Source organism: Salvia miltiorrhiza, chromosome 3 (genome assembly GCF_028751815.1).
Source record: "Salvia miltiorrhiza cultivar Shanhuang (shh) chromosome 3, IMPLAD_Smil_shh, whole genome shotgun sequence".
Classification (NCBI taxonomy): domain Eukaryota; kingdom Viridiplantae; phylum Streptophyta; class Magnoliopsida; order Lamiales; family Lamiaceae; genus Salvia; species Salvia miltiorrhiza.
In genome coordinates, this window is record NC_080389.1 from 42,189,953 (window position 1) to 42,203,602 (window position 13,650).

Sequence of the window (13,650 nt, forward strand, 5' to 3'; positions counted from 1 at the left end):
GTATTAATTATAATGGTTCTCGTGTTTTGAAGAAAAATGTAGTTCTCACGAGAATCACAATATATATATATATATATATATATATATATATATATATATATATATAGGGAAGAGTTCAATGGAGACCACTAAATATTCAAAGTACAGAGACAAAATCTCAGCCGTTGATCTTATCTAATTTAACGGTCACCATTTATTCACGTCATATTCAACGAGATTTTTTTGTTGAATATTAACAGGGTCAAATCCCACAACCTCCGGTTTGCTCATCTTTTCTATTTCTGTTTGATTTTAATTTTCCAAATTGCTTTGCTTACATATCTGAATTTTGATGCTTTCACGGACAATGCTATCTCTTCTCCGTTGATTTGTTTCCAGTTCAGAAAGAAGAAAATTTTGCATCTTAAGTTAGGTCTGGAAGGAAATTCTGAAGAAAATTGACATGAAAAGCACTCATTAAAGAACATAGCTTCAGTAATATATTATATGATTTTTTTTTTGTGGTTGACATGAATTTTTCTGAAGTAAGCATCGCAGGTCAGAAGACCTTGTGACGTCGTTGATTCTGAGTATTAAGATTTCAATTGTGATTCTAGATGTAGAATGGCCAAATCATTTCCCTGCCGGTGGCTGTGGATTTGGCTTTGAGTCAGCAACGTTGATCAAGGGACGGAACCCGTGTTCAAGGCTGGCTCGCCAGATTTTCTCAATATCGAACATCATGTTTCCACACTCATGGACATCCCATCCTTCCAAACCGTGTAATATTCCAGCTATACGCCAAGCGCTCATAACTCGTCTGGGCAACCAGTTCTGTCGTGCATTGACAAAGAAAGGAAAAAGGAAGGAAAAAAAAAGGGAAGGATGGAATTATTTTCATTTAGATATTAATTAATAGGAAGCTTGGTTTGTGCCTAACCTCGCAAGAGTCGACATTTTCTAGATGCTTGGGAGCCAGCATTGCTGGTGTAGTGTTATAGAAGCAGTCTTTGCGAATCTTCTTTGGCGGAAAATGTGAAAGGGGAAAGAACAATGTTCCTTTGGGTGCATTCAGCTGTTCGTCTTCACTTAGACCGTCTCCCACTAACCATATCTGCGCAAGTCACAATTTGTATTAGCACAAGGCTGAACCACACGAGCACACCTTAGTTTCATTATCACTACCTTTGGAGCATTGTGCTTAGAGAGGATCAAATTGGTTCCGGCTTCTTTTGTAAGTCTTGCTTTGAGTTTTTTGTAGTCATCCACCAATGTGGTATATACCTAGTGCAATTTAAGGCATAGGATGCCAATTAATTGAGAAGATATTCATCCTTCCATTTATGCAATGATCCAATGTCTATGGCGAAACAGATTATAAATACCTGGATCCCCTCTTGGCATAAAGAAAGGACAACAGAGTATGCCACCTTCGATAGGTTGCCTCTAATGACAACTTGAGTTGTTCCTTTCGGAAGGCTATTTAGCACAACTGCAACTGCTAAACTACTTCCATCTACCAACTTTACTTTTAGCTGAGAGTTCCTATTTAGGAACAGTTCGCCATTGTTATTCAGCCACTCACCCTGCATCACATGAACAAGAATATAAATAGCTGATGAGTTTACATTTTACAAAAAGTATCCAGTTGTAGCTCTGTTACTTGCCTGATTCAATAGGCCTAAGCTCAACACCCGAACACCCTTAGCATCAGCATCTAGTATACTATCCTCAATCATACTGTTTATTGCTTCTCTCTGCCATTGCATGTAGTACTGCAGGGACATGAAACGAATGTTAGGAAACTTCATTTTGTATTGCAACATACGAATCAGAATCAGTGTAGTCTTTACTTTTTTTTTGATCAGTAAAGTAAAAATTTTATTGAAAGAAAATGGATCAAGGCATCAGGAATGCCAATCAAAACAATAAAACAAGTTTGAAGTCTTTGGAACACCAAGAAGTAAAAGAAATTCCTAACTCCACTATTTTGTAGGCCTCGTTCCAACTCCAAAGTCTCCCCTTAATCTGTAATACAAGTCTATCAATATCCCAAGCCTTGTCCTGAAAACGACTACCATTCCTGCTTTCCCAGAGCAACCACACTGTTCCAACCCACAAAGCTTGAAGCAGTCTTCTTTCTCTCTTATTTTTTCCAGCCGCAATGAAAGAAATGAAGTGTTGAAAGATACCTCTCGGATTTGCCGTTTTGATGTCGAGCCATTGAAAGATCTGGTCCCACACCGCCGCTGCTTTCGGACAATGGAGGAACAGGTGTTCCGTCGTTTCCTCACTAGAAACACATGCATTGCACCATCTCTCCTCCACGCTGATCTGGACATTTCTTCTACTCAAATTATCACATGTTGCCAATCTGTTTCTAAGACATCTCCATGCCGTCACCTTGGCTTTATTTGGTGTTGGGGCCTTCCAAACCTTTGCCATCTCCAAAGGTAAAACTTGTTGCTCCATTCTTGTTTTTGCCACAATTTCATATGCCGACTTGATTGTGAAGCATCCATCTGTTGTCGCCTTCCAGTTCCATCCGTCTGTTACACCTACACAAGGAACAGAATCAGCAATCACCAACCGGAGATCCTCCTCAAGCCCTTTCTCCCTCTCTCTTAACTCCCTCCTCCACTCCAACCTCCATACCCACGACCCTCCCTCCCAAAACCCGCTTTCACCAACCAGCCTTTTCTTGTTTAGGCTCAAATTATACAATCTCGGAAACACAAACTTAAGGGGTTTGTCTACCACCCACACATCCTCCCAGAAGCTAATCTCAAGCCCATCCCCAACTCTTCGCCTCAAATTATTGATGAACCACCGATCTCTCATTCCTCCTCCCTTATCTACAATTTTTTGCCACCACCCTTTCTGTCCACCTCTGCCCGCCACCGAACATTCTCCCCCTTCCCCCCACACTAGCTCCCCATAAAGCGATTTGATCACCCTTACCCACAAAGCTTTCCCCTCCCCCAAAAACCTCCAGAGCCACTTACTTAACAGGACCTGATTAAACCAATCAATATTCCGAAACCCCAGACCACCTGAATCCTTATTGAGGCACAAGGCATTCCACTTAAACCAGGTGATACCGCACGTCTGTGTACCTCCTCCCCACAAAAATTTTGAGAACAGTGAATTAAGTTCCTTAATCACCGCTTTAGGTATGAAAGCGAGGGATAATTGATAAACCGGGATGGATTGCAACACCGACTTGACTAGAGTAATTCGTCCTGCCAGCGAAAGATGTCTCTTCTTCCAGCTTGCCACTTTGTTTGAAACTTTTTCAACCAAAAACTTCCAATCTCCAACACCATTGCTGCGCCCCCCCACTTTAGTACCCAAGTAGTTGCACGGAAAGGATCCGATCTTGCACATGAGGAGCGATGCCCATCTCCTCTCAACTGCGTCATCCACTCCCACTGTCAGAAGACAACTTTTGTCAAAATTTACCGCTAAACCCGAGACAAACTGGAAGAGAATCAGGAGTTTCTTCACGCTCTCCATATTTCTGTCATCTGCCTCCAACAAGAAGATAGTATCGTCCGCGTACTGCAGATGTGAAATGGGCACTTTATCCTTGCCAATCTTCGCCGGAACCAGGAGCTGCCTCTCCGCTGCTCTTTCAATGAACTCGTTGAGGCCTTCTGCCACGATAAGGAAAAGGAAAGGTGACAACGGGTCACCCTGTCTCAAACCTCTCTCCATTTTGAAGTCTCCCGTCGATGACCCGTTCACCAATACACTTGCCGTTCCAGATTCCAGACTCCCTTTAATCCACTTCCTCCAAAGTCCGTCAAAGTTAAGTCGGCTGAGAAGCATATCCAAGAAATCCCATTGCACAGAGTCGTATGCTTTTGCGAAGTCAATCTTGAAGAAAATACGGCCCACTCTCTTCTTTTTTGCCTCAAAAATAGCTTCATTCAGGATAACCACCCCATCCAGGATGAAGCGACCCTTGACAAACGCACTTTGATTATCAGAAATGATCGACCCCATAACCCTCTTCAATCTGTCAGCCAGGATTTTAGCCACAATTTTATACAAGCTGGTGATAAGAGAAATTGGGCGAAAATCATCGATCGACCCAGCCCCTTCTTTCTTCGGAATCAAAACAATAAAAGAGGCATTACCACCTTTCGGTATGTTCCCATTTTCGTGAAATTCCTTCAAAACCTGGAGTAAGTCCTCTTTAACCACGTGCCACGCCGCTCTCCAGAATGTGAAGTTAAAACCATCGGGTCCCGGACTCTTGTCTCCACAACAGCTCCACACTGCTTCTTTAATCTCGTCCAGATGAAAATCCCTGATCAGCCAATGCCTCTCTTCATTTGAAATTCTCCTCCTCATGAAGTCCAAGGGGAAATCAGGCATCTGTCGTTCTTTCCTTTTGAAAAAAGCTTCAAAATGATTTCTCACTCTTGCTTTAACCTCATCCGGTTTAGATATCCACGAGTTTTCAAAGAGCATTCCGCCAATCTCGTTTTTAATCCGTCTCCCACGAATTGCCCTATGGAAAAAACCCGAATTTGTGTCTCCTTCTTTGAGCCATTTGAGTTTAGCTTTCTGTTGCAGCATCATCTGCTTATTCTTGAGTTGAAGGGAGAGCAGGGCTTGAATCTCATTTCTCCTAATCACCTCTGATTCTTCAAGACCTCTCTGCTCGTCCACCTTATCCTTCTCTTGAAGTTCCTTCCGAAGTTCTTGAATTTTGTAGTCAATGTCACCGAAAGAAGTCCGATTCCACACCTTCAAGGCCTCTTTAACTTTCTTCAATTTCTCCTTAACCACAAAAAAACTCCATCCCCCCACATTAGTCACCGTCCACACCTGCTTGACCATCTCCTCGAACTCCGAATGATTCACCCATGCATTGAGGAATCGAAAAGGTCTTGGTCCCCAATCTTCCGATCTTGTAGTGAGAATAATCGGACAATGATCCGAAATTGAACGTTGAAGTCCTCGTGCCGACGTCCCTTCCCAAGCAGCCATCCAATTCTCATTAACGAGGAAGCGATCAATCTTACTCTTGCACTTTCCATTTGGTTTGTACCAGGTAAATTTCCGACCTTGAGTTTTAATTTCCTCCAGATCGTTCCCCCGGATAAATTCTTCAAAACTTCTTGCATCAGCTACTCCAAACGCCTCCCCACTGCCCACACGTTCATCCCTCCTCCTAACTGAGTTAAAATCTCCCAATATACAGACACTCCTATCCGTATTTTGTTCCACAATTGAGCTTAAGGCATCCCACAAGATCCGCTTTTCCCCTGAGCCGACTGGTGCGTACACATTGATGATGCAACATAAGATATCACCCTCCTTGTACCTACCATTCACCACCACCGCCCCCGGTAAATCCCACGTACTAGAGGCTTCAAACACCTCCCTATTCCACAAGCAAACAATTCCTCCAGCCCTTCCCTCCGAGTTCCTAATCGCTATGTCTGTATAATTAGACCCCCACCAAGATTTACAGAACAAGTCCCTAAACACCTCCATCTTTGTCTCCTGTAAGCAACAAAAATCGATCTTCTGCCCTTTCACCAAATCAGTAACATCTCTCTGCTTCGCAACACTCCCCAAGCCCCGAATGTTATAAGATAACAAATTCATTAAACATTCCTCAAAATACTCCCAGCATTTTCGCAAGAAAGAAAATTACCTTGCACCTCAATCTGTCGAGCAACATCTTCGTCTGGAATTCGACTTGACAACCCGATCTTCTTTCCAAAATCCCAGATCTGTTGACCTGAACTTTGCTCCCCAATTGTCGTCTCCTGCCCTTCTTCGTTCTCCCCCTCTCTTTCCTGCTCTGCCACTTCCTCCCCCCTTCCATCAATTGGCTCTAAATCTGAAATGAAGTGTTCCCATTTCTCTTTCTCCCTGTTTCTATTCTTTTTCTTTTCTCTCCCTTTTTTTCCTTTTGAATTTCGATCCCCACACCTTTTACTTTGGTTTGAACAACTTCCTTCCTCGTTGCTGAAAATCGGCGGCTCATTCCTTTCGATCCTTTGCCCATCCTCTTTCGACGCCGTGTCATCTGCAACATTTTTGGCACCTTGATTTTCCATGTACACAACTGAATCGGCTTCTTCCCTTTCCAGAATAGCGCTTCTCTTCTCTCCTTGCGCTTGGGTCGACATTAAGGTATGACCTCCCTCACAAACGCTTCTTCCTGGCCCATCAAGAGAAACACCAATAAAGCCACCAGTTGTGCTTTTTTGTTGTACCTTCTGAGAGTCGGCCCAGTTTTCTTCCTCAAAAATTTGGTTTGGACTTTGAAAAGCGTGGCAGTCCATCTGCCCATCCTTTACGAGTGGCTGACTCTCACCTTCGGCCCCAACCAAATTTAAAAGCATTTTCGATCCTCCTACCAACGTCCCCTCATAATTGGTTTCCTCGACAAACGTGTCTGCATGGATCGAATGAGACGAAACGTTGATTTCTTGGAGAACCGAAACATCATCATCCCTTTCACCGCTCTCGTTCTGATCTCCGATGGTTGCAGCTGCCGGATCCATGGACTCCTCCCCGCTCGTCCATCCTGCATCCGATCCCGAATCCTCGAACTCCGTCTCTCCGAGCATGGAAGAGAAAGGATTCTCGTGAATTTCCTCAATGCGAAACGTGAACCTTGCTCCATTAATACAACACTCCGTCACTTGATCAATGGATCTAAGGCCCGTGGAGATTTGAATCAAAGCAACATCCAGTTTTTCTTTTTCTTTCGTCTTCTCATGCATCTTCAATACCCGACCGAACTTTGCAGTTGCCAACTCAAAAAAGCGATGATTCCATGCATGTAGTGGGATCCCGACCCACCTCGTCCACACCACTCGTTGTTGAAACACATCCACAACGTTCCATTTCCTCTTCCATTGAAACCAGAACTCACTCCATTCATCCATTTCCGTTAAAACTTTTTCTGTTGGCGCGTCACAGACACTACTTATCAACACCAAATTTCCTCCCATCGTCGTCACCTTCAGTTTCCCAGCAATTTCGCTATTGATTTCTTCTTTAATCTCTTCCCACAAGAACTCATCTTTGATGAAACCCGTAAAAGCTCCATCTAGCCATCGTGTTTCCTCATCCGAAGTTTTGAACTGAAGCAAATCCGAAGATCCTGACTCCCCTTCTTTGGATCCAGTGAGCACCTCCTTAAAAGAAACCCCCATCATCCTTTTTGCGGCATGCACGACCTTTGTTTTTTCCGACTTTCTACCTGCATCAGCTTTGAATCCCTTCCCTTTACTTCCTTGGATCTTCACTTCTCTCTCGAATCTCGGTTTGAACACCCTAATTTTATAGCTCCCAATCCACAACTTATTAAGTTGTTCCAGCAAACCGTCCCTATCTTCAACATCTTCGAAGCGAACAAAACCGAAAGGCTTCCCTTTTTTGTCTCTCTTTCTTGGACAAAAGATGTCTGTCGGTTCTCGCACGGAACCGAACTTTCTCCTCAAAAAATCAAAGCTACATTCTTCTGGAATGTTGTTGAAAAAGAATGTAACTTTTTGTGCTTCATTCTCGTCTCTTGCTTTCCAAAGATTCGAAAACCTTTGAGTCTTTTGGTTCAGCTGCTTCTTCACCATTCCATCGGCTCCGTTCCTCACTTCCCCTCGTTTCCTCACCTCCCTCCAGACCTCCTTTCCCATCTCTTAAAATGGACCTATTCAAAATGCAGCCCGCCGCAGATGATAACTGCACCTCTGCCGCATCTCCCCGCCGCTAGACTGCCTGAGACCTTATATCCGGCCCCCCCGAACACGTCCGACAGGAGAACCGTATCCACTGCGACTCCGGATATGCCCGATAAGGAGATCCGAGGTTCGCTGAAGAGACCTAGAGAAAAAGTCGTGACATGCTGCTCCAAAATGGTCTGCTGAAAGCGGATCGATCTGATGGGATCGGAATCCCCCTCTGCTGTCTGGAGGCGCGGTCTAGCCGGACTGTATAGCTGCGGTGGCCCTGGAGTTGTGGTCTCACCGGACTGGAGAGCAGCTGTTTCAGTTCTGGATCGCTTCTCGCTGGTCTTCTTTTGGTTAAAACCGACGAGATCTACGCCGATCGCGGAAGACCTGGCTGGAACGCGGTCTCGCCGGACTGGGGGGCTGCGGTGGATCTGGATGCGTGGTCTCGCCGGAGTGGAGAGCAGCTGTGGCAGTTCTGGATCGCGTCTGTCTAGACTTGTTTTGGTTAAAACCGACAAGATCTACGGCGATATTGGGAAATGAACGATCCCTGCGAGAAGAATCCAGCGGATCGAGGCTCGGAGCGGCGGAGATGGCTGGTGGTGCTCGGCAGGGGCCTCAGGGCGGCAGACCAGATCGTCAGATCGCAAGATCTTTCAACGGCCGAAGGGACTGCGGCCGCCGGAGCTTGGAAACGGAGGCGAGCAAAGGCAGGGACTGCTCGACTGGGCCTCGCGACTGGGCGTCACGCGTCTGCGTCTGGGTCAAGCGCGGCGGCACTCCGGTGGGAGAGGCGGGTGGCGCTCAGGTGGGAAGAGGCGCGGTGGCCCGGTGGCCCGCTGGGAGTCGTCCTTACCTGCTGTTCAACGGAGAAGACTAAAATTGAAGAGAGAGAGAGTTCCGCTGCTACACGAAACCTCAATAGGACTCATTCAGTGTAGTCTTTACTTGTATGCTGTATTTAGGAATGGCCCACGTTTGCAGTTTTAGCTGTTTGAAGACATTCCTCTCAACAATGAATGTGCGCCCGTAAATCCTAGTGGCCATCATGGACCAAAGAGTGACGGGCCACATTAACCACATGTACCACTTGGATTTCTGAGGTTCAGAAGCCAAACATGCAAATCCTAGGCGGAGATGATATATGGATTCTGGTGTTGTGAGATGAGTCAGATGCACCACATCAGGTGCTTCATCCTTCCTTAGGAGTGAGCTTTCATATAATGAGTCGGTAGATTTGTCCATGGTACCATAGATATAATCATAAAATGGCATGAAAAGTGAGTAGTTGGTGCGGAATTGGGTGTGATGCAGCGAGTGATACCTATTTCACCAATTATGCCGTCAGTTGAAATGAACTATGACAATGTTTTTTAACATTATAACTGTTCACTAAGACAGTTTTATCTTCACAAATAACTTTTGTATGTTATCCCTGCATCAAAAGATTGAAACTGCTACGGTAAGGAAGAACATAATTGAAGGTATGGTATGATAAATAGTACCATCATAAATTATTCTCCTGTTTGATTTTATTTACCCACTCTTGTAACACAGGAACTAAGATAATTTCATATGTCCATTTGCAAAAGCTCCAGATTAGCCTTTTAAGCATAAAGCACATGTTCTTGCTAGTTATACCATGAATGCCTATAGGTAATTGTATATAGTGAATTTAAAATCGACTGCTCCTTAAGTATTTAATATCATACAGATGTAGTCGTAAGTATGCTGTAGGGGACTAAGATGAGATTGAACTATGAAAGTGTAAAATCTATCTTTGGAGTGAAAGTTGAAAAGAAGAATTACTAAGTAGCCAAGTAGGACAGAATGATATACTTTGTTGACTGAAGCTAACGGAAGATACAATTGGCCTCCAAATAAGAAGCAAGTATATAAATGCCTGTATCCTGCCATCATGAATTAATTGCTTAAACACCATTTCTTGGGTCTTGACAGATAGTGGGACATAACAGCAGGGGAGAAAGAGACATTTTTTTGGTCATGAGGGTAAAGTTGAATTGGTATTCTCAGCCAAAACAAGGTCCCACTTAATAAGTACATGGAGACTAAAAGCTGAAGGAATACTAAACTGAATATTCCTGGAATATCTTCAAAATATTGAAATTAAGTCATGGATCAAGATACTTACGAAGGCGTGTACATGAGGTACTTGAGGGGGGGAAATATTGAGAAGAGCCGTTTCGGGATGCACTCGAAGTTGCAGTGGCCCATGTTGTTCATGAAGTCGATATAAGTGAGATATAAAACCACGGAGAGGATGGACATATTCTTCATGTAGATAGTTGTGAAAAATGGCAGTGAGAACAGCAAGAAGTATGCAATATGCTCCGCAAAAGGGTGAATTACAGCTACATCAACAATGGAATTCTTGAGTGAGTAAGGGTTAGACAGTAATAACATGATATGCATACTTTAACTGCTTATTACAATCATTAATTATTTGGGAGACACTATAAGAGGGTGGTAGGGGTGGGGAGGGGGACAGAAGTTGAGTTTTGTATGGAAGCCGAAATGTGAAATCTCTGCTGGTGAGCATGATTGAGCTTAGTTACTGAGTGATGTTATAGTTACGTTTTGTTAAATTATACTAAGCTAGCTTTAGGTGAGCATAGATGCATTCAAGTCTAAATCATGAATCATAAAAGAAACTTAGAGGTTGATTGCATGAGAGCCAATCTACAACCGGATCTAAAGTTTATTGCTAGCTCTTTTTGTTATAATATTGGATTTTCTTTCTACATCATGTTTAATCAAGCCTACTCCAGAAATACTTGTGAAATGCATGCGATATGGAACCTTTTATTTTTAAAAAACTTTCATTCAATTGGGTCTTATTTACAACACAACATACAAGGTAGACAGAGGATCTAACAGGTCAGTACATCATAACTGATCTGAATATTTTGTGTTCCTCTTTTATATGTTGGATCATTTGTTGAACACCCTAAAAGAAGACTTCTGTTGAAAGCATAAATTTACAAATTAAATTGATGAGCATGTTTTAATGATGCGTACATCATTTGTAATTAATATCATGATGTATTTTTGAGCTGTGATTCCTTACATGTAATAGGCTCAGTGACAATGGAGGAGTGGTGGTGGGAATGGTATCGAGAGTAAAGAAAGTGGTGGTGCAATGCCCTATGCAGCCAGTAGTATAGGAACTCCACTGGACCAGCATGAACCATAAATGTCCAGATCATCCCATCTGTCCTCCACCAGGTAAGATGTTGAGCTGCCTTGTAATACATCGATACCGAGTAGATCATAAGCCCACTTAGAATAATTTGGTCATCCCTGTGAATCACTTTCATACTTAGTTAGGTTGTACCATATTGACAGTTTGGGTGAGAAAGGGAACATTACCAGTTTCTCTCTCTATCAACTTGTTCGAATTCAATGCTCTTGTCAACTATCCTGTTACTCCCTTTGGCTGTTCGGTAACGGGAGAGTGAAATCCACATTTGATTGTGCACCATCCTCCATAGTAGTGCAGGTAATATCAAGAGATTTGACAAATCTCTCTCATTTTCACCATTCACAATGTACGAGTATACCGAATATGCTACTGAGGGAGCCAATACCACGTACTACATCAAAACTCGAAAAAGTCAGGTAAAAGTATCATCTACCTAACTGAAGCACAAATAACCACAGAAGAGAAAATGTAGAAGGCGGATTCTAGGGATCGTTCTAAAATATTTATGTGTACTCCTCGTTTGTGGTTTTTGGTTATGTATTCTGTATATATGAATGATTACTCATCCCCTTAGCTAATATTACATGGAACTGAAATGCAGAGATACAAATGTGGAAATGCCAACATCAAGTGTAAAGAATCAATATCACCTTCAGCAACTTGCTTGTGGCAACACAGAAGATCCAGAGCACAAGTATCTAGAAAAGCAAGCAATTTTGGAGACAATTTTTCTTAGTTTCAACGTGGACATACAGAAGCATTGTTACACAAATCTTAGTTTGGAGGCACAACACACAGTGTGAGTGTGAGGAGTCCAAAACATTGATGACAGCAAACTCAACATTGTCATAAACAAGTAGATGTGGTAATGTAACACATTATTTTCTTTTTGTGAATGCAGATAAGAGGTGATGCGAAAGAAGAGAAGAGAACCACCTTGTAGTTCCCAAGCCATGTCCATGGCCACTCAGTGAGAATCCCTGGTTTTGTAGCCATTTTTCATCAACTGGTCAGCTTTCTTCCCCAACTTGAAGTTTGGCACAATGAGCACTACATATATATAGCAAAACAATGGTTTTGCTAACTCTATACTACCTTAATCTCATTAAAGTCCATCAAATACCTACCTGGGGTGGGCAGCTGTCTTACTATACTCCTAAATTATCAATGCACTTGGAGAAACATAAAAAGTTTGGCTACCTAATATTACACTTATAATTGTTACAATGTGCAGCAAGTGTGATAATGTATCATGGTGTGTTTTTGCCTATGGAGTCTGTAGATAGCTGTGGTGCATTTATGAGTTTCACCAGCCAAATTGATGGGGTCAGTGCATAAAGTAGGCAACAGTTGTCGTTGGGCATTCACATCTACACTTGAACCAAAGATTTTTATCTAAGCTAACCCAATGCACAACTGCCTGCATTTCTCTTGTGCCACCGAAAGGTCCGTTTACTTTGATGGATAAATTTATCATGAAAAAATGAGGGATAACAAAAATTTATGCCTTTAAATATCTCATTTTTTTTTCTTCATATTTTACACAAAAGAGAAGCTCCACCATTTTTCCTTCCTTATTTTCACTTCAAGGATAGAGGCATGATATTATCCATCCTTGAAATGAAAATAAGGAAAGAAAAATGGTGGAGCTTCTCTTCTGTGTAAAATGTGGGAAAAGAAATAAGACATAAATTTTTGTTATCCTTCATTTTCTCATGATATATTTATTCATCAAAGTAAACGCACCCTAAATGTTTCTATATTTTTATTATGACTCATAGATTCATAAATGTTAGTACTAATCTTGTGCCATGTATTACAACAGATCATGAACCCTAAGCCTAAATTGTCATTAATCTTGTGCCAAATTAGTGACATTGGACACTACTCAAGGGGGTAATAGCAGTCCCACATTAACGAGCGGTGCGCTCTCAAATGTCATCGTCAATCATTTATTGAAAGAAAAAGGAAACAACAGAAATACTTAATTCCGAGACAATTTTTTAATGAAAGATAATTGGCCCACTCCCCTCGCCCCCATCCCAAAGTATACTACATTTGTTTTAGCTAACAATTAAATAGGGATCGCAGGTCATCTTTACCATATATACCTTGATTTGTGTGCTGTTATCTAAGAAGTAATTTGGTGAAAAGAGAGTAATAAATACTCCATGAAATTATTTCTTTCTTTAATTGTGTGCAAGTGCAACTAACTAATAGTACACCACTTTTATAACCTAGTACGAAATGCAAACTCACTCACGGGGGCTCAATCAACTCAATTTTAAATATAATCATTACAATTTTAAAAAAGACAAAAACTTGTAACAATAAAAGATGCAGCCGCTGTCTAGTTAGTGCTGCTTGGATAATCCTTGTTTCTGTGCAGTAAGATATTTTCATTTTAGGAGGCTACAAAATAAAAAATTTGGGAATTTTTAATTTTTTTACTCCATCCGTCCACGAAATGAGTACCCATTTGTGGACGACACGGATTTTAAGAAATGTATTGAGTGTAGTGTGAATAGAATAAGGGTCCCACCTTTTTTAGTGTATTAATTAAAAAGTTTTGTGGGGTACACTTGCCAAAAAGGGAAATGAATACTCATTTCGTGGACGGACGAAAAAGAAAATATGGGTACTCATTTCGTGGACGGAGGGAGTAAAAAAAAACCCATAATAAATAGGTCCAATATATATTACATTAATTACAAAGCTGAGAGATCCAAAGACTCTCCTCTG

At 42.1% G+C, this 13,650-nt stretch overlaps 1 protein-coding gene and 1 long non-coding RNA gene across 2 annotated transcripts; one reads left to right on the plus strand and one right to left on the minus strand.

The window, feature by feature from the left end:
- Positions 1-456: 456 nt before the first annotated feature.
- On the minus strand, positions 457-11,985 carry LOC131015843 (very-long-chain aldehyde decarbonylase CER1-like). The gene is made up of 10 exons (XM_057944287.1): positions 11,845-11,985; positions 11,076-11,299; positions 10,774-11,006; positions 9,838-10,057; positions 8,634-9,009; positions 1,647-1,754; positions 1,365-1,565; positions 1,165-1,263; positions 920-1,093; positions 457-813 (listed from the first exon to the last, which is right to left on the minus strand). Exons 1-10 carry the CDS (start codon positions 11,902-11,904, stop codon positions 613-615), a joined length of 1,896 nt encoding a protein of 631 aa, XP_057800270.1. The 5' UTR covers positions 11,905-11,985; the 3' UTR covers positions 457-612.
- LOC131015844 (uncharacterized) lies at positions 10,791-12,135 on the plus strand. The gene is made up of 3 exons (XR_009098701.1): positions 10,791-10,931; positions 11,510-11,707; positions 11,810-12,135. It is a non-coding gene; the product is annotated as an uncharacterized LOC131015844 (long non-coding RNA).
- Positions 12,136-13,650: the final 1,515 nt, after the last annotated feature.

Bases quoted from the DNA above. Each gene is read 5' to 3' on its own strand.
- LOC131015843 (XM_057944287.1), bottom strand. From the start codon at position 11,904: ATGGCTACAAAACCAGGGATTCTCACTGAGTGGCCATGGACATGGCTT. The intron at 11,300-11,844 runs GTGGTTCTCTTC...GTTTTGATGTAG, and splicing joins CATGGCTTGGGAACTACAAG to TACGTGGTATTGGCTCCCTC. The intron at 814-919 runs GTTAGGCACAAA...AATGCACGACAG, and splicing joins AAAATGTCGACTCTTGCGAG to AACTGGTTGCCCAGACGAGT.